Source organism: Pollachius pollachius (genome assembly GCF_949987615.1).
Source record: "Pollachius pollachius genome assembly, chromosome: 14".
Classification (NCBI taxonomy): Eukaryota; Metazoa; Chordata; class Actinopteri; order Gadiformes; family Gadidae; genus Pollachius; species Pollachius pollachius.
This window is the reverse complement of record NC_136947.1, coordinates 14,000,604-14,025,390: the sequence shown is the minus strand read 5'-3', so window position 1 is coordinate 14,025,390 and position 24,787 is coordinate 14,000,604. Positions and strand designations below refer to the sequence as shown.

Here is a 24,787-nt window from a genome sequence, read left to right as displayed (position 1 = left end):
TCCCATGAGATATTGCACAATGGTACGCTAGATGGCGCCACGGCCCAGAAATCTTGCTATGCTTCGCTGACTGAGTAAAACGAAGAAGAAAGAATAGAGGTAGTAGTAGAAGAAGAGTTTATGTGTTTACTTTCGGTGTTGTTGTTTGGACTAAACTGTAAATCACATGTATCCCATGCAATTATTAACAATTTGGATTCACCATGACCTTAAATATGTATAGTCTATTCGGGGACACCAGGGCGGGATTTTGTTTTTGTGAACCAAGCAAGCAGAATAAACCAGTTTAACCACGGGTCAGTTCCAACTTCCCTTACACTTTTTAAGTCTTGTATGTACCACTACACATATCTTCGTCTTTCGAAACACGACACGATGCATTCTGTGAAGGAGCAGTACAGGGACATAAACCCCGTGACGGTGAACGTTATAGAAGCGAACGTCACGTCGAGTCTGTACTGCGGCGCGGTCCACGGGCTCGATGCCCCTGGTGCTGATCTAGTCGAAGCCTTTCTCGTGGAACTGTATCGCTGCAGGGTGTGTCAGTTCACAAGCAGCCTGAAGAGCAGCATCAAGACCCATTTGCTGGATTCCCACGACGACCTGCCTCCCGCGATGGCCTCCTCCGGCTTTGAGGAAGAGGAGGCTGTGGTGATGGAGCATATAGACCCCCGCGCCCCCGACTCTCCCTATCACCTGGAACACGAGCTCACGTCCGAGTCCAATCACAGTGACGATGACCCCATGGATCACATGGGTCTGGACCGCATGTCCTTCCTGCTGCCCATCTACGGCATTCTGCCCAGCATGAGTCCACGATCATGTGACATGGGCATGAGTTCGAACTGTGACGGCGGTCTTCAAGTGGCGGAGACCTGTGAGGTAGGAGACGGGTCGGTCCCTTAACTAGTTTGCCATTCAGCCGTTTAGCAGACTTCCTATCAGGCTGACCTTTTCGATCCCTCACTCATCCAGGTCAGCACTCTGTTTGAGGATCAAGATGACGAAGAGGAGGATGAGGGGGCAGATGGAGAGGAGCCCACCATCTTCCAACTGAAGGCCTCCTGCCCCCTGGTCCGCCCACCCAACCAGCTGGACGACCAGCTGGCCCAGTCCGCCCACCTCATGACCCTGGGGCTCTGCCGGATCTCCAAGACCCCAAAGATGTCCACTCCCCCGGCCCAGGTGCCCGCTTCCGTGCTGGATGACAAGGTGCCCCCGCCTGCGTCTGCGGACCCCCTGGGCTCCAGAGGGCCAGCTGGCCAACAGGGGGTGAAGGCAGAGGAGAGGCCGGCCAGCGGAGGGTGTCGACGGTGTGGCCGGAGAATGAGGAGGCAGGGGAAGACGAAGAGCGGCAATACGCAGAGCTGCCGTGCGTGCCAGCGCTCCGATAGAACCCGGCACTCCGGAGACGCGCGCGCACCTCACAGACACTCACCGGACCAACACACCGCTACCGCACAAAGCACAAAGGCAGCTGCTGAGCACCACACGCACTCACCCAACGCGCAGAGAGCTGGCAAGGGCAAGCGACACACATCGAGCATACAGTCGTCAGGAACACACACAGAGGGCACACGGACAGACCGCACACGCACGCCAAAGGCATACACGTGCAGCCGCGACGCATGGCTGAGCGGTGTGTTCTGTGACTACAAGGGTGCAGCGGTTGTCACACGTAAGTTACAATTTCTGATTAAAAAAGCTGTGGTGTACAGACCAAATGGGGACAGGTTCATAGGGTATTTATGCAATGTATTATTGAAAGAGCATCAGAGCCGAGGAACCTAAAAGAGTGGCGGTTTTACCTCTTGGTTTTCTGTGATCAGACACAACTGAGGAGGAAATCGATCGCCGCCTCTCATCAAGACTGACAGACACACCTTCTTCTCACCAACCAACCAGGTAAGGGTTCTCAAAACTAGCTTGTTTTTCGGGCTTGAACTTTGCAACATCATTTTGCAACGACGGTCAATGTTTTGTAATCAATGGTCGGTGAAGGATTTGTCATCAAAGGTTTTGTGTTAGAAACTGCCACAAAATTTCTTTCTTTGGCTGGTTGTGAAGAGGACTATTGTAGCTTGGGTTGGTTCACCTGTGAAGGTTCAGCTTCCTCAACTTGCACACTGCTTTCAGTAGGGGGCGGAGCCACAAGGGGACAGAATCCACCCAACCTCACAGGACCAGGAAGCAGAGCAGGAGCCCAGAGGGGAACACGGGATCAAAGAAGACAGTCGCCAAGGGGACCATTGGTCGAAGGGACCTGTGCTGTCTTCTCTGTGACAGGTCCGCCGCACGCCATCACAATTCAAACGCATCATAATAATTGTTTTCTTTAATAAAGTGCATAATGCACCCCAAAATGCTGGACAATACTGACAAAAATGCATTAACAATAGCAAAATACACAAAGAATCCAGCAGGTCAGATAGTTAAGGAGGTACGGTTCTTAGCCGATGATTGGTTGGATATTAAAGATGTGTACACAGCGATTGGAGCTTGGCTGAATCAGGTCTCTTCTACTTCCTGTGCCACAGGAAGTTCTGCAGCAGGCTGACTCTGCGTCGTCACATGGGCATCCACCAGGGTAGCAAGCCTTACAGCTGCCAGCTGTGTCCCTACCGCAGCCGCCTCAAGGCCTCCCTACTGCAGCACAACCGCATCCACACAGGTCAGCCCCACACCTGCTCCTGGGCCACACCTCCAGGCTGTAAACAGGCCGCCCTCTGGTGGTCAGGAGACCACATTGAACCCAATGATCCAAATTAAATAACAGGGATGATGGAGAGGTACAGATGGATGATTGGGAAGGGACTGAATGATGGAGGGATGACGGAGAAGTGACTGAATGATGGAGGGATGATGGAGGACTAACTGAATCGTGGAGGGATTATGGAGAAGTGACTGAATGATGGAGGGATGAATAAGAAGTGACTGAATGATGGAGGGATGATGGAGAAGTGACTGAATGATAGAGGGATGATGGCGAAGTGACTGAATGATGGAGGGATGATTGAGAAGTGACTGAATGATGGAGGGATGATGGAGGACTAACTGAATCATGGAGGGGTGATGGAGAAGTGACTGAATGATGGCGGGAGCATGATGACATAATTATGGCGGAATGTTTCTGAAGCTTTCTGACCCAATGATGAAGGGTACAAGGAGAGGTGGCAGAATGATGGAGGGATGAGGGAGACTATCAGGGCGGAGGTCTGATCTATGTTCCCTCCCGACAGGGGAGAAACCGTTCCAGTGTCCTGACCCGGGCTGTTCCTACGCCTCCATTGACCGCAGCTCCCTGCTGCGTCACACCCGCACACACACACAGCAGAAACCCTACCACTGTCAGCACTGCTCCTATAGCTGGTACACACACACACACACACACACACACACACACACACACACACACCAGAAACCCTACCACTGTCAGCACTGCTCCTATAGCTGACACACACACACACACACACACACACACACACACACCAGAAACCCTACCACTGTCAGCACTGCTCCTATAGCTGGTACACACACAGACACACACACACACACACACGCACACACACACACACACACACACACACACACACACACACACACACACACACACACACACACACACACACACACACACACACACACATCCAAAGTTATTCTTTGAAGATCTGAAGTTAAGGTATAACTCCTCTGCAGTACTCCATGGTCTCCACTAGAGGGTGTTAACGGGCTGGCCTTACTGGCTTCTCACGTTTCATTTCAGCATACAGAAGAAGTGTCTGGACCTCCACGCCCGCCGCCACCACACGGGCGAGTCGTTCCCATGCCAACAGTGTCCGTACTCAAGTCCGGACCGCCAGCTCCTTCTGCGACACGTGCAAAGGCACCACTTACCCCTCGCAGCGTTACCATGACAACCCTCACAACGACTTTAAACCACAACCCATACTGACTGCAGTTTATATTCACGTCACAGGGTGCTAGGACGCGACCAGTACAACCACAACTAGATTTTCATATATTTTTTTAATAAAAAAAGGGATTTAAGAAATGCAATCTTTCTTTCTTTAAACCAGTTGATTCATTCTTTCACTGTGCATAAGCAGCTTGGATTCAGTGGGCACTGGGAGCTGCCCAGTACCACAACTACTGGGTACTGGGAGGTGGCATATGGTATACACAATTGAAGATAAGACTATATTAAATTCATGATAAACCAATAATTGCGTTAGGTTAAGCTAATTAGTCTAGGGGTTTTTCCTTTTCGCTCAGGTCTAACAAAGATAGCGTGAGATGATAAATTAACACATAGCTTTTCGATTAATTGAGGCTTGATTGATGACGTGTGGTACGTCTATAGCCGTTCCTGTTAATGAGCTAACCAGGTACAATGACTGGGAGTGATCGTGATGCCAACCCCCACCCAAACCGGCCAATTGGCGGATTAAATCCGCTCAGACCGCCCGGTGGATTGCTGGAGAAGTCCGTGCGTTTACGTTTATTGTGGTAGATCGATAGGCCTACGCGTTGTCCAAGATGAAGACCACCGTTATATTGACAGGTATGACAATGTCTTAGTCATTATTATTGTCTTGGTTTGTCTTTGTCTATGCTTGTTTGACCGGTTAGGAAGGGTTTTAATTGTGCTTTCTTGTACCAGTGCTCCTCGGCATGACCGCTGTGTCCGCCTATGTGGAGGAACTAGATGATACGTAAGATGTTTTTAAATAATAGACCTACTACGTCTGTGCGCACCGTTCGGTAGTTATTCACTACATGCCCGCAACTTCTCTGTGGCTGAATATTATTTTTTTGTGAATTTCAGGTTTATGGAAACCAAGGAAGAGACAGAAATATGGCTGATAGAGGTAGGCTATTGCATTATAATATTACAAATATTATTCTTTGTAGTTTTATTTTTTATTTATCTCTTTCTATCTCTTCTTAATTTGGCCTAGCTATTATTAATGTTCTGTACTTGCTGCTGTGACTCCTGCGTTTCCAGTCTGGGATGAATAAAGTAGCTATCTTATATTATTAAGGATTCTTATTATTGAGTCAAAGTGTGTAATGGGCTGTGTGACCCAGTGAGCACATGAGTCCTGTCTCTCCAGTTCTACTCCCCCTGGTGTGCGTTCTGCAAGCAGCTGGACCCGGTGTGGCACGCCATCGGCTCGGAGCTCCGGAGTCTGGGCTCGGCCGTCCGCGTCGGCAAGTCGGACGCCACGGCTCATACCGGTGAGGACCTGATTGGAGCAACCCTCCCCTGTGTCTGGCGCTGGTATACTGGGTCCTGGGATGACTGGCTGGTTCAAGGGAGCTTATGCCAATAAAGGCAGAAGTTGCTGATATCCAGAAATGACTGATAGCAAACTCCGATCCATGTCGTTATGGTGGAGTTTGGGGTTAGGCTCATCTTGCTTAAGGAGGCCTACAGGTGCCTAACTTTGGACACCAGAGAATCGAACCCTGTACCTTTTAGCTTGGATCAAAACCCCTTAGAACTTATGTTATCTGGCTCACTCCACACTGTTCACTGGGAGCTGCCCAGTACAACCACAGTATTTTACTGGTGGACACTCAGAGCTGACCAATACAACCACAGTATTCTACTGGTGGACACTGGGAGCTGTCCCGTACAACTACAGTCTTCTGGTAACGGTTGTATCAGTTTGGCTAAGTCCTCTGTTAAAATAATAGGATTACTGAAGGTTTAGTGGCAGTGGGAAACACAGACAAGGGTGTGCTAGCGTGCACACACTATTGTATAGATTATTTTTCCATCTTTGGCCTAAACTTTCATCCAAAGCATCCATGTCACTTAGGAGCAGATGGTGGTAAGCCATCTTGCTCATGGATGCCTAACCTAGGTAGGCTGTGGACATTGGGGATTGAACCCAGTGCCTTTGGGGTAGGATTTGAACCCCATAGCCAGAACACTATTCTGTCTGTGATTTGTGTAGTTTAAATTACTTTAAATTGTGTGTGTGTGTGTGTGTGTGTGTGTGTGTGTGTGTGTGTGTGTGTGTGTGTGTGTGTGTGTGTGTGTGTGTGTGTGTGTGTGTGTGTGTGCAGTGATCCAAGAGTTTTCTATAATGGGAGAATACAACTCTTGTTCCCTCCTATGATGGATTTCAGTAACTAGTCAACAATCTCAGAGTTAGAGGCAGGACCCAAGTGAGCTCAGTCCAGTATGTCATTTAGAGATCTCATTTAACCTTTCTAGGTATCATTCTTCCCTAATGTTCAGGGTAAGAGCCCTGGGACTCCTTCATAGTCCAACTATTTTGTGCCAGTCCAGTATTGAGTTTTATCCCTACGGTAAATTTGAGGTCTATTTCTTATTTCTTGTTTATGACTTGTTTTTTGACTACTTTAGTGATGCTGGTTAAGCACAGAATAAAACAGAAATGTCTTCAGTCCAAGTGGAAACTGAATCTGTATTTAAATTACGTATCAAATTAAAAAGAGATTACCCAAAAGATTTTGAGAGTCTTACATGAAAGAGAAAAAATCCAATCAAATCAAATGGGGGCAGTCTGTGGGCAGCCTGGATCCATTGTTCTTCCTCCTCCCTTGATTTAATCTCTGGTCCTTCAGTCTCCCAGTCCACCCTCGAAGGTCCAGGTCCTCCTCGCAGCTCCAAGGTCCTCTACTCCCTCTCGTAGTCCTTTGTTCTGCTGTAGCCCCATCTTTTATAAGGGAAACCAGTAGGCGTATTTTCCGTTTATATAGAAAGATTTTATAGCCTGATTGATATAAAATCGATACGTTTTCTAGTTAGACTAGTTAAATAGTTGATACTCTACGTTAACCCCACATTCTGCTAGTTGCTCAAAGTTGGAAAACGGCAGCAGCAGTAGGTGCTGCACCCTACAATGATGTCATCCTTTTTTACCACTTCATTCTGAAAACATTAATTTAAACACTACAAAAGCAACAATGTTTTTTTGGGAAATCTATATGTTCATACAAAAAGTAAATACATTCTTTCTCTGTTATGAGGTTCCACAGTACAGTAAAATAATGAATTTACATTTTGGCATACAGAGTAACAGCATAGGGGATACTGATAATGACAAGAGTATATCGTACAAAACAAGTTTGTCTGCACTTTCTTAAACCCCTCTTTTTACTTTTACTAGCTTTAAAGGGTGCTCATTGAATCTTGACATCTTGATCCATTCCTGAACTCGGTTTCAATCCCGTTATATATATAATTTTTTTTATTTCCCCCATGTGTAGATTTTTCCTCGATCAGTAGTTCTAACTCTAGACCCACCCTGTTTTACAAGTGTAAGGTCTAGGCGTGATGCTTTACAGCTCTTTCACCTACATCTTTAGCTCTAGTACTCAAAGCTGGGCTGCTAGTACCCACATTTGCAGCTAACCCTCCTAACCATAGCCCTAAACAGGAGTAGTGTGTTCACTCAGATCAACCACAGCTATGCAAGGTCGTACAACAGTATGTAAATAGACCTAGCCAAAAACGTGTTATAGAATACATTGGTTCTAGATTCTGGAACAATCTGGCTGTACAACGCCTGTTCTAAAAAGACTGTCCCAGTGCCAGATATTCTGATGGTCTTGTGCCCACCTGACTTGTATTTCTGCATTTGTATTGTATATATTCTGTATTTCTACGCCTGTCCTGCGATAGCCCAGTTAGGAAGATCCTAGTGTATCTAATTCTTCTAAGTCTTAATCCTCAACCTTAATCTGCTTGTACAACAGAGTTAGCTTCTCACTGAATCACAGTAATGTAAGGCCCACAGCCTACATTACTGCCTTTAATGCTTTCAATATAATGAATAAGACTATGCTAATAGATTGGATAAGATCAAGGATGGAAAGTCTGAATGTTCAGATCTAGATATCTTTATCTATATATAAATATGGTTTATTACGCGCCTACCTGTTCACTATCTGTTGCCTTATAGCAAGGGGATTCCCTGCATTTGTTTCCCTGTTTATTTGAGGGTTTAGGGGGAGGGGCCCCTCCCCCTAAACTAATAAAATAATAACTGTGAAAACACGTATGTTTAACTTGATCTGTGAGCAAAGGTGAAATAGATCAACAGGACTCTGTCAGCTGCGTTTTCGTGAATTTTATGTGAATGTTATCCTTCCAGTAGTATGTAGAACGTTCAAACTGATCAGTATAATGTGTGTGTTTCAACTCTCCAGGCCTTGCCAAAGAATTCAAAGTCAGAGGCTATCCTGCTATCATGATGTAAGTTCTAATTATTCATGATAAAGTCATGATAGACTTTCTGGCTACTTTGTCTGAACTCCAACCTCAGGGTTGTAGATTATAATTCTCATTATAGCACGTAACGAAATGCACAACATGGTGTTGACATAATAGTCTCGTGGTGTGTACAAAGCATTTACATAATGTTAACATATTGTTCACCTTATAAGGTTTACGTTCAGTGCCATTCTATGCTTGTCTCAACATTACGGTATGATGCCCTGCATCTGTTGGTATATTTCTACAGAGTGCTATCTAATACAATTATAAGTGTGTTTTAAAGAGTATACTATCTAATAAATGTGGACTCCTTTGTGTTGCCAGGCTGAAGAACGACAGGAAGTATAACTATGAAGGTCCCAGGACCAAGGACGGCATAATGGACTTTGCTAACCGGGTCGCGGGGTAAATGTGTTGACGTGTTTGTGTACAAAGAAATGAGAATATAGTTCTATGTAGTGGATGGTAATGAGAAGCTGGTCAATAAACTGTTATGGTACTGTCAGTATATACTGTAGTATATATGTTAGTACTGTAATACTATCCTGGCACTGTGTTACAATGGTTGTACTGTGGTATTACGTTAGTATTTTCTGTGGTACTACGGTAGTACTGAAGTACTATGTTAGCATGTACTGTGGTACTATGTGGTACTGTGGTATCGTTGTGTTTGATGTACTATTTTTTTGTGATATACTGGTCTGTTCACTTGTATAAAGTAAGTAATGGTCCTATGCACTGTGTGTGTTTCCAGGCCAGATGTCCGAGGCCTACCCAGTCAACAGATGTTTCAGCACGTTATAAGCAGACAGCCTGTGATGTTCGTTTACATCGGAGCTTCATCCCCTCTGAAGGTACACACACACACAAACACACACACACACACACACACACACACACACACACACACACACACACACACACACACACACACACACACACACACACACACAGACACAGACACCCCCGTACACAGACACCCCCGTACACACACACACACACACACACACACACACACACACACACACACACACACACACACACACACACAATATTGAACTAATGGCACTCGTGGGACATTCTCTTATTCCTTCATAAGGGATAGCTAAGGCAGAGTACTGTGTTGGCCTCCACTATAGTTTGGGAAATGGCTGCCCATTTTGGATATGTATACAATATATGGGGATGGTAATGGGTGTGGTCTCTTTAATATTATGGGCGTGGTCATGGGGGGCATCAGGTTGGGTCATGCCTATGGTTGGGCAACATGGATGCTTCTGTCTCCAGGGAAACTACACGGCTGCAGCCAAGGAGCTGATCGTCCACACCTACTTCTTCTCTGCTGGCCGGGACATTCTGCCCAAGGTCAGCCTCCGCCCAGATCCCCTTCTTCGTGGAACCACCTCCACGCTTAGTTTTTTCCGATGCAAGGATTGGGAAAAGCTCAGACCATGAGAGCCGCGTTCTAACTCTGTAACTGCTGTGTTCCTCCCAGGACGTCAACATCCCTAAGCTGCCTGCCGTCGCAGTCTTCAAAGAAGACAAGGTCCTGACCTATAACGGTGAGTGTGGACACTAACATTACCTCATATAGCTCTTGTGTGTAGAGTGAGTGTGTGTGTAGCGTGTTCGACCAATAGACTTACAATTTGAAACTGGTCACCGGAGAGGGTTGTTGGTTTCGATCTCGGTCTGCTGCTTTGTCCTCAAGCATGTTAAAGGCCTTTTACATTCCGATGATGCAGAGCACTTTGATGGCGGCTCAGCACAATGTTAATGCAGTTTATTTGAAGGACCAGAGATTCTCTTTCCACCCCCGGAAGATTATTTCTAGGGGTTCCTTGACGCTTCCAGTACTGGAGTTAACCCCATTTACCCTTTTCATGCTTTCTGGTTGGTTGTTTTCTCCAGAGGAGACAGACGGGGATCTGAAGATGTGGATCAACAGGGAGAGGTTCAGAAGCTACTCCAAGATCGACAGCTACACCCTGTACTCCATGGGAGACACAGGTAGCTGGCTCCATTTTGACCCCCAACAACAGCAGTGGCGTCCAGGGGAGAATTCTGTAGGGTGTATTATCTGATAAATCAATTAATTAAAGATGAGTTGTTAATTAGGTGGGATAACACATCTGTTATACTCAAAATGTACATGTACAATGAACTCATTATGGGACCAAAGATGTAAAGAATTCCAGTAGTCATTTTAATTTGCTTGGGTTCCCAGTCTACAGACTTCACCAAAGAGTCTATGGTCTGTATGTAATGATCTGAGTTGTGGTTTGGTGATGTTTTGGTGAAGTTTGGGGGCTGCTGTGTTTGTTCTTCAGGTAAAATGGTGGCCTTGGCTCTGGTGGATGATAGAGCCTCGTGGGAGAAGAGCAGAAGGTGGGATTCCTCATGTGTCGATGGGATGATATTGTGTTATATGGAGCTTCTCTGGGTGTTACTGGCTGCATTACCTTCAAGAATACCTTCAAGTGTTTATGATGTAGTGAATTAATTTATCAACTTATTGTGGTTAAATGATGGAGAGAAGTACATGACCCAAACTGGGGAAGTATAAGGTGTGGTATATTTTTTACTTAAAAGATAAATAATTTTCAATCCATTTTGTCTTTCAGATATAAAAGTCTGGTGGAGCAAGTGGCGCTGAACCATAAGGAGTTATACAGCAAGTAGGTCTACTGGTTTTTGATTCTCTACAGAGACTGGTGGTACTGGTTCACTGGACTCCAAACATATAGAGATCATTGTCGTACAACAAAGGTCTTCACACACTCCTGCTGATGTTCGATGACACACAGCTATGTTCCAAACACCCGGTTACACTTGGCGTTTCAATGCGACGGGAAGGTTGTGACTGATATTGTTTAGTTTGGCTCCGACCAATGTTTTCCTGTTAAACATGTGAATATTTGCTATTGGCTGTCTCGGTGACTGTCTCGCCCTCTTTGTGCTGCAGGGACTTTTATTTTGGTTACATGGAGGGAGGTGATTACGTTAAAGGACTGGTGATGGGGTGAGTGATACTCTGCTAGAGGTCCTATGTTAGTACTGTGGTACTATGTTAGTGGTGTTTATATGGTACTATGTTAGTACTGTGATGCTCTGGTAGTACTGTGGTACAAAGTTCTGTTAGAGGTTCCATTAAAACTGTAATTATTATGGGATGGTAGATAACACGATGTCATGTGACTGTGTGGTTGGGTGTACAGTGAGGTGCTGATGCCCTCCATCATCGTGCTGAATCTGTCCAATGACGGGTACTTCCTGCCACCCATCGTCATGGAGACGGAGCAACACCTCATGGACTTCCTGAACGGAGTCCTGGACAAAAGCTTTGAGGTGAGAGAAAATAAAAGTTCACTCCTCCAGATGAAATTGAATTGTATATACTTATGTTGCTAGGTTTGAATTCATGTTGAATATTCATATCAATATCTTTAGTATGTCTATAATAAGTTTACATATCAAAATGGTTACATACACACATTTAAATACACTCACTCAAATAAACACATAAGCACACAAATTGTTAAGAATTTCTAGAAACATTATGATGACGGTGGGTGTATGTCTGTGTGTGTGACTGTGTGTGTCTTTGTGTGTGTGTGTGTGTATGTGTGTGTGTGTGTGTGTGTGTGTGTGTGTGTGTGTGTTTGTTTGTCTGTACTACAGTGCCAGGGAGGCAATGGTGTGAGTCAGCGTGTCAGGAGGTTGGTGTACGAGGCCAGGAACACACTGACAGTAAGCTCTCTATAAATACTGTATTACAATGTGCATTAACACTGTTCTGTCATACTTAACCCGCACATCGTGTGGGGGCTGAGGTCGTCAACTCCCAGCAGAAAGGTTCTGGGTGGGAAGACATCCTTAAGCGAAATGCCTAAACCTTCCCGCATCTTAATGACATGCATCTGAATTCAGTGTGTCACTGTGGAAGACAAACGACTGCTAAATTAATTAATGATCCAGGTGGAACGTCTGGTTTTTCATATCTGGATATTTATATATATATAAATATTGTTAATTATGTGCTAAGCTGTTCACTATCTGTTTCCTTATAGTAAGGGGATTCCCCTCATTTGTTTCCTTGTTTATTTGTTGGTTTAGTGTGAGGGCCCCTTGGGGCCCCTATAAAATCATAACTGTGAAACAGTTATGTTCAACTTGATCTGTGAGCAAAAGTCTACATTTTTCATCGAACCTCTCTCTCCCCCCCTGTCTTTCAATCCATCCCTGTCCCATGCTCTCCCTCCCCCCGTCTTTTCCTCCCATCTCTATCTCTCTCTCTCCCTCTACCCTCTCTCCCTCACCCATCTCCCCCCCCCCTGTCTTTCTCCTCTCTTTCCCTCTACCCTCTCTCCCTCACCCATCTCCCCCCACTCTCTATCTTTCTCCTCTCCCTCCCTCTACCCTCTCTCCCTCACCCATCTCCCCCCACTCTCTATCTTTCTCCTCTCCCTCCCTCTACCCTCTCTCCCTCACCCATCTCCCCCCACTCTCTATCTTTCTCCTCTCCCTCCCTCTACCCGCTCCCTCCCCTTCCAGCCCTTGTTCGAGCGGGCTCCGATGGTGGGCTGCGTGGTGCTCAGCATCCCTGTGGTGGCAGTGGCGTTGATCTGCTACATGGGATACAAGTGGAAAGTTCCCTCCCAGGGGGAGAAGGACGGACAGGAAGCCCTTCCTGGCGCCCAGATAGAAGAGAGTCCGGGGAAGAGCGGCGCCATAGAGCAGAAAAAGAAGAGCGCTGCAGACAAAAAGAGTGATTAGTTTGTGAGTGATTAAGATTTAGCAGCTAGGAAATAGCGGGTAGATGTTGGTGGGTAGGAGTTGGCGGCTAGGTGTTGATGGCTAGGAGTCAGCTAGGAGTTAGGGCCTAGGAGTAAGCTAAGGGTGACCTGCTAGGAGGTAGCGACAAGGCGTTGGCGGTAAGGAGTAGCTAGGAATTAGCTATCTGTCAGCGACCTGGGTGGAGAAGGGCTGGTCGCCTGGTGACTGTCCCAGATTGAAGGAAGGATACAAGGAAGGAAGGAGACAAGAAGGGGATGAAGTTTACTTCCTCCACTTTTCTTTGAAAATTGTTCTCTTATCTTCATTTTAGTGAATGGAACGACATTAAATAACATTAAACATATCAATATGATATTTATGCTGTACTCACATATACAATAATAAGATAATCTAAGACAGAACAATGTGCAGCACATAGAAATGGTTATATAACATTTAAATAGTGAGATTTGATGGTGAGTGCAGTCATCCATCGTGAGTAATGGTGTGTTTCTTATTGCCAAGGACTTTTTTAACCAAGAAATTGGACATTTTAATGTGTATCATTAAAACGTTTTCTTTTTCAAACTATGAGGCAGTGGTCTTCAGGTCATTGAAGTCCAATGATTGTTTGTTTTGATGTTTATGATGGTGTAGTTGCTATCAGGTGGTTCCCAGCTGAAAGGTACTGGGATCGATCCACAATGTCTGTACAACCATAAGGCATACTAAAGCAAGATGCCTCACCCATACGAGCTGTATCTTTCACACATACACCACATATATACAAATACACTAGTTATTATTGTTTTTCGTAACTTGCTATTACTTGTAAGTCGCTTAGGAGGTAAACACCTGCTAAATTATTACAAATAATGATTCTAAAAGTACTCAATAATGTTACTTAGCCTCATAGTTCCATGATTACAAAAAGAACTAGTTTGATTGACTATACATTCTAATCAATCCAGTAGGAGAATCAGTATGAAATCTGGCTACGGCAATTATTTGTTATTGGACATGTAACAGCCATGACACATAATAGGAAGAAATAGCGGAAACTGACAAGAAAACCAATTTTTTATTTAAAGGGTGGACTTGGTTGTTAAAATGCACCTGCATGGGGTCATACACATAGTTTTACAGAGCTTCAATAAAGTGTTGATTATTTCTTAGATAGATATACCACAATTACTTTTTTCTAAATTTTTCTACCCTTTAAAATGTAATAAAGACAAACATAATGGCTTTATAAAACACTGGGATTTATTTTAAGAAGTATTACAAACATTTGACTATTTCCATCCAAAAATATTTTGTCAAAGGTAAGTGCTTGGCTGCTGAGTGTCAGTAGTTCAGTCAACTAGCTTCAGCCTTTGATAGGCCGATTGGTCGTTTTTTTTGTTTGTTTGCCCCAACCGGAAGTTTACCAACTTAACGATAAAGTTGCAGTGAAGCTGAATCGAGCTCCGCGCTGCTAACAGGCTAGCGGTCCCCATCACCAAACAGCACGTAGAGGAAATTTCATCTGAATTTCATCATTTTAAAGCCACTCAAACGACAACAGGACACCGAGGGATTAGGTTGGTCGGTGCCCCACAGTGGGTGACTGAAAAGTGAAGGATCCTCCGCGATGGCTACGGAAGAGCTATATGAGGTAATGCTATCTGAAGTCTACATTTACACTCTTGGACGTGCCCGTGATGCCCCGCAGGTCCCGATACAAAATTATTGATCAGGCCTTGGAAGGAGTAATTTATCTGAATAATTTCGTTTAGAGAATGTATTGCTTGGGTTACAATAGCTAATGTTGCTAATTTCTTAGGCAGGAATATAGTATAGTTTGGACGCCTCGTGGTGTCAATCTAGACCCGCTGACTTTGTAGACTTCAGGGCTGTCTTTTGATTGTAGTTTATAAAGTGACTATGATTTGGGGGTTTGTGCTTGTATATATCAATTGGAAAGTGGATCAGAAAATCGATCCCCATCAACTCATTTGCATCATGTGATTTCACACTTGATTAGTCTTATATATTCCCTGTCATCAGTCCTGATTCGATAATTTCAATCGATAATGTGTTTCCAACGGGTAACTGTCTGATGTTGATAGTCAACCCTCTTCATTCTCGTATGAACTGGTCTAGAGTATTACGAGGTTGTATGGGTGATCAATATTTATCGATCATTCATCGGTAACTGTAGTGGCAAGCGTCCTTGGCCGATTCTCTTGAACCAACCGTACGAGAAACACGAGGCTTACAGGCACCTTCGTCAGGTGCGTTAGAGCTCGGGCGTAGATGGATACAACAGCGATACAGTATGAACGTGTGACCAGATGTCGCTGTCATCTGCCCAGGTGGAGCATATCGTGGACAAGAGGAGGAACAAGAAGGGGAAGACGGAGTACCTGGTGCGATGGCGAGGCTACGGTACGGAGGAGGACACCTGGGAGCCAGAGACTCACCTGTCCGCCTGCCTAGTGTACATCCAGGAGTTCAACCGCCAGCAACTCGCCAATCAGAAAGACAGCCCTCTGCTGAGATCCACCCGGACTACACCCCACCCGGCCACCGGCCAAGCCCCTCTGCCGGGCCACTCCCCTCTCATGAGCCACACCCCTCTTACAGGCCACTCCCCTGCTAGCAACGGCGCTACCGCCACTAGCAAGGGCTCGGCCACCAACGCCCGCAAACACTTCTCCAGCCAGCCTCAGCTTCCCAGCGGGGCCCCGGCCCACTGCAGCAGCTTGTTAGCGTCGGACTCTGTTAACGTGAAGCCTAGCTGCTCCCTGCTGCTGGCTGCCTCGAGACACAGCCGCCAGGGACCGGACTGCAGGGAGCCAGGGCCCCTGACGTCGCCCTCCCAGTCCCCGGTCCTGAACCCCGGCGGCCGACGCCCAGGGGTGGACCTGTCCAAGACGGGCATCAAGATCCTGGTGCCCCGGAGCCCCATGAACAGCCGCGTGGACGCCGAGGAGTCCCTCAGCGAGGGGGCCCACAGCCTGGAGGCCGGCTCCCAGGAGGCCCACCTGGTGCCGCCCGAGGTGGCCCTTTTAGAGAAGCCGGTGGGCGTCCTGCCGCTGAGGCCCGGGGAGGAGAGGGCCCGCATGGGCAGCCGGCCGCGGGGCCATCCCCAGAGCCTCCTGCCGTCCTCCCAGGTCCCCATCGCTCCTGCCGCCATGCGCTCCCTCAACGGAACAGGTCAGCCGCTCACAGCAGGTCTCCATTCTGCTCATTTATAAGATAAAGATATTTCAAGGTATTTGGTATAAAAAAATTGCACTGTAGTTTAAAAAAAGGCTCTGTATCTGCCGACAGACCGGCGATTCATCCCACAAGCCAACTAACTAGTAATCACTGCGACTTTGATATGACGGGCAAAACGTGATTAGGTTGAGGTGTAGGTGTGTGGAAGCAGCCCCACCAAATTTGGAGAAATCAGGGTTGGAAAAATCTTCAGAGTCTACCGAGTTGGATGATGTATTTTCCCTCGGGAGGAACCGAGAGCTGCCGCTGCTTCCTTCCGCCAGACTGGAGCGACCGCTGGTCCTGTCGGATCCTTTATGCAGCCTCGTCTTTCTGACCCGTGTCCCCAGGTTCCTCAGCCCTCATGGAGGCGTCGTCGGCCGGCGGATTGGCTGGGTCACAGAGCGCCCCGGTGGGCGTGGCCGGCGCGTCCACGGGGAAGCGGCGGGTGGAGGAGCGCCACGCCTTCGACAAGCGTCTCCGCTACAGCGTGCGGCAGACGGAGAGCGCCTACCGCTACCGCGACATCGTGGTCCGCAAGCAGGACGGCTTCACCCACATCCTGCTGTCCACCAAGACCGAGAACAACACCCTCAACCCCGACGTACGTGTGTTGTGCTCTGCTCTGTCGCTTGTTCCCATCCTACATCTCTCAGCGTGGTAGAGATGTAGGATGGACTTGTGGCTGTAGCTACCACTGTACTGACGATGAAACACTACCGTGGCAACCACCGTAGAACAATGAATTAAGGATGGATTTCTTACCACTTGCTACCACCTCACTTTATTCCTTTCAAACAGGTGATGAAGGAGATCCAGAGCGCCATGGCAACGGCAGCATCGGACGACAGCAAGCTGGTGTTGCTAGGCGCGGTCGGCAACACCTTCTGCTACGGCCTGGACTTCCTGTACTTCATCAGGCGACTCACCGATGACAGGAAGAAGGAGAGCGTAAAGATGGCCGAAACCATCAGGTACAAGACAGATGGAGTGGATATGGGGCGCAGTTTATCGGTTGAGGGGACGGGGAACAGCCATGTACCATTGAGAGTGTGCTTTTTGTGTCTATGACCGAAGTGGCCCCTGTCTTGCCACCAGGTCTGAATGTGATTAGCCATCCAAAAATCTGCCCTGCAATTTGACATACTAAGTGGGCATGTCCTAGCCTGGTCCTACCAGACTCTAGTACTTCATTTCATTTGTACAGAGAGTCTGGACCTACTCAATTGACAAACGTTAACTCACTTGAAGGCGGGTGTCTGTTGAAGTTTACAACTATTGGATCTGCCCAGTGCCCCTCGGGATCGGCCATAACCAATCGCTAACGTTTGGCCGGGAATCACGTTGCGCGCAGGCTGTAAACAAACCAAACACCGTCAACGAGAGCTGACTTTAACGTCATCGTTCTGAGCAACTCCCTCTGTTTGCTGATTGGACGCAGAAAATTTAGACGGAGAAAACCCACTAACATACCGCAGACCCAGACCTAGTACTGAAGGGAAATCAAAATTGAGCGGAAGTACTTAGGCGGGCGGAGCCAGGCTAGGCATGTCCACCCAGATGTATTAAATCAGTCAACCAGCCTACCCTGGGGACTGGATTAAGACAGTAGCTTGTAATGGATAATCACACTAACACTTGGTAAAATAGGTGCCCTTTAAAATATACGTGCAGTTTTGAACCTATTATCCTTTGCGTTCTTTACTCTACCGGTTTACGGTTGGCCAGTTCAACCTGTTCATAAGTGTAGCCTGTGTTGTCTGCCACCAGTTCGCTGGTAGATTAGCTCGCATCCTTGTATAAACAATTGGCTGGGGCCACTTCCTGTGAGCACCGGAGCAGGCCGGGCGTGTGCTGTTATAGCTAACCGTTTCTCTCCCGTCCCTCCCGTGGACAGAGCGTTTGTGGACACCTTCATCCAGTTCAAGAAGCCCATCGTGGTGGCGGTGAACGGCCCCGCCGTGGGCCTGGGCGCCGCACTCCTGCCGCTGTGCGACGTGGTGTGGGCCAATGAGAAGGCCTGGTTCCAGACGCCCTACACGGTCTACGGCCAGACGCCAGACACCTGCTCCTCCTTCACCTTCCCGCGCATCATGGGCGTGGCCTCGGTACGACCTCCACCTGTGGCGGGGTCACGTGACCTAACGGACCAGGTTCTACCTTGTGGTTGGCTGGTGTTGAGCAATGCTCGCAATTAACGTTAAAGGGTAATCCCGGTGTAAAATGGATTTGTGATATGTTTTGTATGATAACGAGTTGAAACATTCGTTTGAGCACAAAAACTGCATAAAGACGCTTTCTTCAGTTGGCTGTTTATAGCCGATTCTATCAAAACGCTATAAACTTGGAACGATGGGGGCACTGGTAAAAACTAAAACTAAACTAAATCGCTATTTTAAACCACTTAAAAGGCTAAAAGTAGACTGACACTTCTTTGGTAGTATAATAAGGGTCTGAACATATAAAACGAGGCATTGAGAACTTTGTAAGTGTACAGATTGTTTATTAAAAATGACATTTTATACACACAATACCACCCGTCGACGCCATTTTGTTTTTAAGACTCGATAAGTAGATTGGCGAACAGAGCTTGCGTGTTGCTGACGGATGTCACAATCTCTGTTCGTCAATCTACCTATCGAGTCTTAAAAACAAAATGGCGTCGACAGGTGACCTACTGATGGTATTGTGTGTATAAAATGTCCTTTTTAATAAACAATACTATTTTAGCCTTTTAAATAGCGATTTTAGTTTTTACCATAACCAGTGCCCCCATCGTTCCAAGTTTATAGCGTTTTGATAGTCGGCTACCAGCCAACTGAAGAAAGCGTCTATATACATTTTTTGTGCTCCAAAACAAACGTTTCAACTCGTTATCATACAAAACATATCCCAAATCCATTTTACACCGGAATTACCCTTTAATCCTTCCCCCTTGTGTGTTGAGTATTTTTTTCTGTTTAAATGTTTTTAAAGCGGCTTGCGGTAAACTATAACAAAGATTGTCATTCAGAGCCCGTTTCAAGAGGACATAATACGGGAAAACGTTGTTTCCTGTTGTCTTTACGGCTGTATCCCAATCCCAATAATTTTTCTGGAGGTTCCTTATCGTCCGAGGCTAACGTGAATACTATGTTCTGTGCTCTTCCAAGTCTAATTCAGTCAGTGGTGCAAAGGCTGCACATATTTTTCACAGAAGTGGTCGTGATGTTGCAGAGTGAAGATTTTCCCAGACGCCTGTATGAAGCCATACAGTCAGCACTTGTCAAGCCTGAGGGTTCCCCTTCCGTCTTACACTGTCGCAGGCTAAAGCTTTGGTTGTGTCTCTCCCGTTCTCATGCTACGTCGTGCTCATGCCCCCCCTCCAGGCCAACGAGATGCTGCTCAGCGGGAGGAAGCTGACAGCCCAGGAGGCGTGTGCCAAGGGGCTGGTGTCCCAGGTGCTCTGGCCCGGCACCTTCAGCCAGGAGGTCATGCTACGCATCAAAGAGCTCGTCTCCGTCAACTCCCTCGTAAGTGAAGACACGCTGATGCTTTTTTTTTTCATTGACTTGTCTGTTTTTAATTGACTCAATGGTCAAAATGGTTCACTTAAAAAAAAAAAAAACATATATATATACATTTTTACAAATCATACAGTAAGTTTTAAATAAACCATCAACATAAATGTTTGAATTAAAGGGCCCTCTAGTATACCACCACTTGTGACGTCACAAGTGTTAATGTCCACCCAGCTGTATGATGGCTAGAGCAGACATCCCAGTGGACTGTACCAACTGGAAGTCCACAATGTATCCACCGTACACCTGGGCGGACCCATTTGATGTCCCTAATCAACATCACACTTGGTGGTAAACTGGGGTCCGTTGTAAAGGTCATGTCCACGTTCATCATCCCCTATACCCTTCATCTGACCCCTGACCCCCAGGTGCTGCGGGAGTCCAAGGCGCTGATGCGCAGCACCAACCGAAGTGCCCTGGAGCAAGCCAACGAGCGGGAGTGCGAAGCTCTGAAGAGGGTGTGGGGGTCGTCACAGGGCACAGACTCCATCCTCAAGTACCTGCAGAAGAAACTAGACCAGCTTTAGTGGTCATGGCGACTGCCATTCCTCCTCCTCCCGCCATGTGAAAAGCCTCCAGTAGGGGGCAAACTGTTTCACACAACACGGCTAACAATGACTCTGCTGTTCGGAGAGACCGTTCCGCAGCTATATAGCACACCATTTAAAAGTTACGCTTTTCACGTTTCAAACAACCCCCTCTGAAGCTGGCTATAGACAAAGGGGGGGGAGAAAGACAAGCCAACGTTCTGATTAGCCAATCGGTTGTGAAGGAGAACCTGGTTACTGACGCCCTCTAAAAGAAAAACAGCACTGCCTTATGGGAAATGCAAGACGACAGCCATTCAAAATGCCTAGAACACAAGTGTTGTGCAGGGGGGCGGGGTTCAAAATGGACCATACAGGTGTTGTTTTCACCTGTCAGAAGAACAGACTGTCTGTGTCCCACGTGTCTACAGATTTATGGATTACTTTGTTAGCAGCGAAACTCAATTTCAGTAAATTATGTTTCATCTCAATGGAAATAAATCCTCACAAAACAAATTAATTTGTTGAATGGAAAGCACCATCTGAAGATCACCTAAGCAGTTTAATAAGTTAGGAAAACATGAACTGAACCTATGCACAAACGTTAACCTTAAGGGAATTTTGTTAAAGACGTGTACTGTTTTTTTGATGCACAACATTAGCTCCACTCTGGAATGAATGTTGGTCTACACAGCATTGTGTCATTCCAATATCTGTATTCTATAATTATTTTAAGGTTATTAATAATTTCCTATCCGTATTGCGACTGTGTACAGTTATTTTTGTTAATAAATTCTGCTCCGAGTGGATCTCTCGTGATACTTGTGGTCCTTTTCATTCAAACAAATTTTGGGAAAAAGGTCTGAAGAACGCATTAACTCCACTTCTAACAAATAGGCTCAAATAATAGCTAATAAATCTTCACTAACACACATTTATTTTGACGAATGAAATCATACTTTCTCTAACAGCCAAACAGGCAGCCCCAGAAGAGCCGGATCTCCGGTTCAAATAAAGACCAACCTTTGCAGTGTTGGTGGTGGGACCGTCAGGGCGGACAGGTGTCATGCGAGCCGGTGGCCATGCAGATCCAGTAGTCCAGGTTCTGGAAGAGGACCAGGGTGTAGAAGTTCTCCCCTCCGCTCAGGAAGCCGTGCTCGGCGGTTCCCCACGAGACGGGGCTGTCCTGGAAGCCGTGCACTGTCAGGGCTAGCCATGGTGCTAGCTTGGGTTCTAGCACAGAGCGCCTGGGAGTGACGGAGGACATGTGAGAACAAGAGGTGAGAAACCTACAACCTTGTATTAGAACATTTAAGAAGGGTGTTGGAACCTAAACACTTATTTCTGACCACCCATGCCATGAATGCACGGTGCTTTCATGCCTTGGAGAAGACAAAGAGGAGATGTTTACTGGGGAGGGCGAACACTGGCCTCTGTCAGGGTAACGGGAAGGGAGCCGGCTTACCGGAGGACGTCCAGCAGGTGGTAGATGTCTTCAGGGAGGAGTAGTCCGGTGACTGAGCACCGTACCGCGGAGTCCACCACCGTCTGGGGCTGGGGACACTCATAGGTGGACAGGTAGCCGCCAGTCTCGTCCTCACTGGGACACAGGCAAACAAAACGGTGGACGCAATCTTTATCAATCGTTTACAACCCATAACTTGGATCCATGAAACAACTACCGTGTAGTGACTCATTTTTTACATGGTTAAGATGACATTGTGTCATTCAAGTTGTTGTCTGGCTTTACGTTGGACTTTAATTGGAAAATGTCTTGGAAAGGTCAAGAACCGCAAGCATGTCAACAACTTTAACAGATCAAGACTTCACGATATTATATCTGAAGGTGAAAGACCATGAACTTTGAATGGATATTAATTTCTCCTGGGAACCTGCAGTCCACCAAGTTTAAAACGATACATCCCTACTTGGGCCTGAACTTGTGCCACTCCTAGCTTAGCATACAGCGCTAGCTCCCCCTGACCATCGGTTGTCGGTAACAATGACGTTGATAGAATGGGGACCTACAATATGACTCCCGCGTCCACAGCCCCCAGCCACTCCAGGAAGCTCTGAGGGTCACATGACTGCTGCTCCCCCTGGAGGTCAGAGGTCACCAGAGTGGGGCATGGTAATGATGTCATCACGTGGGAGCTGACCCGAGGTCTGTGTTCTGAGAGCTTGTGATTGGACAGCAGGCTCTGGAGGGCGGGGCTTTCATCACCTGTTGAGGCGACAAAACATAATATGAGCGAGACCATCCCCAAATGTCACATTTCAAAAGGCTAAAACTGCACGTGAGGTGTGTGTACCTGGGAGATGCTAGTGCCCGTGAGGTGTGTGTACCTGGGAGATGCTGACTCAGCAGGAGGTCACAGCTGAGAGGGTTGTATTCCGTCAGGGCCTTCAGAACACGCTGGTGACCCTTACCACCTGGGGACATGGTCCGATCCTTCAGGTCCACACTCACAACTACACACACACACACACACAAACACACACACACACACACACACACACACACACACACACACACACACACACACACACACACACACTTTACATTGGCTATATTGTGACATCAATACTTCTAATAAAAAACACATGCATAATTTATTATTAGTAAAGTGCTTTTATCCAAAGAGACTTAAAGTGAAGTCAGAAACATGTTTTTGAGAAGCCGTGGGAATAGTGCATCTTGCTCAAGGATGCATTCAGGTTAGGCTTTGGAAACTAGGGATTGACCCACTACTCTCCACTGGTAGTGGGTCACTGGCTGCTATAGTTAGGGCTATACAAATATAATGGACTTGAATAGTGCCCTTCAGTTGTTAAAGCTTAACCACTAGACAATCCTGCCCTCCATTACGACCACCATGACAGCAACCCCGGTCATAGACCCGATGCCTGCCTGAAGTACCAGCTCTGAGCAATCCCTTCCTGACCGCTAGTCTTCTGGTTCCCCTCGCCACTAAGAGCTTCTCTGAGGACCAGAGAACGAGAGACCCACTCATACCGTATCTTCCGGCTGGCCTGCGCTGGTATTGCGATGGTTTCCCCTGCAGACCCAGGGTCTCGTATGTGTCTTTGTCCACCGACAGGACCAGCTTCCCTGCAGAACCAGAACGGTCCGGGAATGAATCAGTGACACACGGATTTGGTTGGGGGAACACAAAGCTTTTGGTTGAATATTAACTAATTATTTCTCAGTGCTTTGTAGCTCACCGTCAAACTGTATACATACAACATATAAACGTAGTATATTAACTTAAGTAATGTCCTAATAACACTTACATAATTAATTGCGTTTTGGAAATATGTGTAATACATCTATTAATAAACATCAGCACAACAATAGCACTGTTAACTATACTTATATGTTGTTAATAATGTTACCATGTTATAAAGATATTATAATGCTGTGTCATTAAGACTTATGTGATTATAATGTTACTAATCAGGTTGGTACTCTGCTGGTGTAATACTCATTATAATGTTATTGATCAGGCATCCATACCATTTGGTAGAAGAGCGAAACAGTTGTCCTCATCTATTCTGGTCTGGTAAGATAGACCATACGTTGAACCTGTAAAGATGGTCAATAGTAAATCATCTTCCAACACATACAGTAACAATGCTCATGTACATACTGACACACGTACTCTGTAGCAACACGGCAAATTAACACAGACCGACTATGTGTGTTTGACTTGATGCCTCAGGTGAGGTGGTTAACGTTTGGCCAACCTTTGTAAACAGCCTTCTCGAGGAATTCTTTGTCCAGTAGCTGGGATAGAGGCAGGTTTCGGACCAGGAGGAATGACCTCATGCTGTTCAGAGCAGCGTCGAGCTCAGCAGGGAGCCGGTCGCACCCCGGGACTAACAGAGACACCTGGACCGGAGACAAGGAAGGGAGACATCACGATTCTGAAGAACAAGACTAAAGTATTGGGAGTGAGGTTGTTCACATGGCGCAGTGCGACAGGTGGCATTTTACACGTGTTTGTTATTTTGATCAATCTATTTCGTGGACGGTAGACTTCGATGGTCTGCTATTCAATTATCAAACACTAATTGTAAAGTCCTATTCAGCATCAGCAGCTAAATTGGACATTTTTTAGCCACCATTCAGGGGGTCGTCTAAAACTGACCCATTTGGCTGCTGATGAGGGAATTTCGCACGTGAGTTCAAACATTTAATTTCCTTATGCATCAGTCAACATAAGTAGGACTCATTCATATGATTTAATCGGGGCATACACACATGTTAACAGGATACACACATCAGTTCATGTCTCACCTTGTGGTTAAAGAAGTGTTGTTCTACGTGTGTGCCGAGTCTCGCCTTTTCATGATCCAAGTGTGATCTTTCACATGCTAACACGGTCCTCGGTGTCTTATCTAACTGTTTAAACATTTTGAAG

General features: G+C 46.5%; 4 protein-coding genes across 4 annotated transcripts; 3 read left to right on the top strand and 1 right to left on the bottom strand.

Annotated features, from left to right (window-relative positions):
- Nucleotides 1-116: 116 nt before the first annotated feature.
- LOC307086051 (uncharacterized protein) lies at nt 117-4,239 on the top strand. Its single transcript, XM_079751089.1, has 7 exons — nt 117-882; nt 976-1,678; nt 1,830-1,905; nt 2,137-2,286; nt 2,538-2,671; nt 3,240-3,369; nt 3,764-4,239. Exons 1-7 carry the CDS (start codon nt 334-336, stop codon nt 3,912-3,914), a joined length of 1,893 nt encoding a protein of 630 aa, XP_079607215.1. The 5' UTR covers nt 117-333; the 3' UTR covers nt 3,915-4,239.
- Nucleotides 4,240-4,536: 297 nt separating this feature from the next.
- On the top strand, nt 4,537-13,030 carry LOC307086059 (protein disulfide-isomerase tmx3a-like; the record flags this gene model as incomplete). The annotated part of the gene is made up of 16 exons (XM_079751098.1): nt 4,537-4,561; nt 4,661-4,712; nt 4,826-4,868; nt 5,115-5,238; nt 8,188-8,233; nt 8,579-8,659; nt 9,009-9,108; nt 9,542-9,619; nt 9,750-9,816; nt 10,166-10,264; nt 10,585-10,642; nt 10,879-10,932; nt 11,220-11,276; nt 11,473-11,602; nt 11,936-12,004; nt 12,809-13,030. The coding sequence occupies 16 exons, from the start codon at nt 4,537-4,539 to the stop codon at nt 13,028-13,030; spliced, it is 1,305 nt and encodes a 434-aa protein (XP_079607224.1).
- A 1,457-nt stretch (nt 13,031-14,487) lies between these two features.
- On the top strand, nt 14,488-21,162 carry cdyl (chromodomain protein, Y-like). The gene is made up of 7 exons (XM_079751090.1): nt 14,488-14,687; nt 15,388-16,231; nt 16,627-16,880; nt 17,078-17,250; nt 18,174-18,384; nt 19,645-19,788; nt 20,205-21,162. Exons 1-7 carry the CDS (start codon nt 14,664-14,666, stop codon nt 20,361-20,363), a joined length of 1,809 nt encoding a protein of 602 aa, XP_079607216.1. The 5' UTR covers nt 14,488-14,663; the 3' UTR covers nt 20,364-21,162.
- Nucleotides 19,877-24,780, bottom strand: rpp40 (ribonuclease P/MRP 40 subunit; the record flags this gene model as incomplete). The annotated part of the gene is made up of 9 exons (XM_079751099.1): nt 19,877-20,336; nt 21,387-21,610; nt 21,829-21,963; nt 22,392-22,587; nt 22,710-22,835; nt 23,380-23,475; nt 23,881-23,949; nt 24,111-24,255; nt 24,664-24,780. The coding sequence occupies 8 exons, from the start codon at nt 24,778-24,780 to the stop codon at nt 21,412-21,414; spliced, it is 1,083 nt and encodes a 360-aa protein (XP_079607225.1). The 3' UTR covers nt 19,877-20,336; nt 21,387-21,411.
- Between the last annotated feature and the right edge of the window lie 7 nt (nt 24,781-24,787).

Excerpts from the sequence above, each read along its gene's own strand:
- cdyl (XM_079751090.1), top strand. The coding sequence starts at position 14,664 with ATGGCTACGGAAGAGCTATATGAG. Across the intron at positions 17,251-18,173 it reads AAGATGGCCGAAACCATCAG|AGCGTTTGTGGACACCTTCA; the intron begins GTACAAGACAGA and ends TCCCGTGGACAG. Across the intron at positions 19,789-20,204 it reads TCGTCTCCGTCAACTCCCTC|GTGCTGCGGGAGTCCAAGGC; the intron begins GTAAGTGAAGAC and ends CCTGACCCCCAG.
- LOC307086051 (XM_079751089.1), top strand. The coding sequence starts at position 334 with ATGTACCACTACACATATCTTCGTCTTTCGAAACACGACACGATGCAT. Across the intron at positions 1,679-1,829 it reads GGGTGCAGCGGTTGTCACAC|ACACAACTGAGGAGGAAATC; the intron begins GTAAGTTACAAT and ends TTCTGTGATCAG. Across the intron at positions 1,906-2,136 it reads TCTTCTCACCAACCAACCAG|TAGGGGGCGGAGCCACAAGG; the intron begins GTAAGGGTTCTC and ends CACTGCTTTCAG.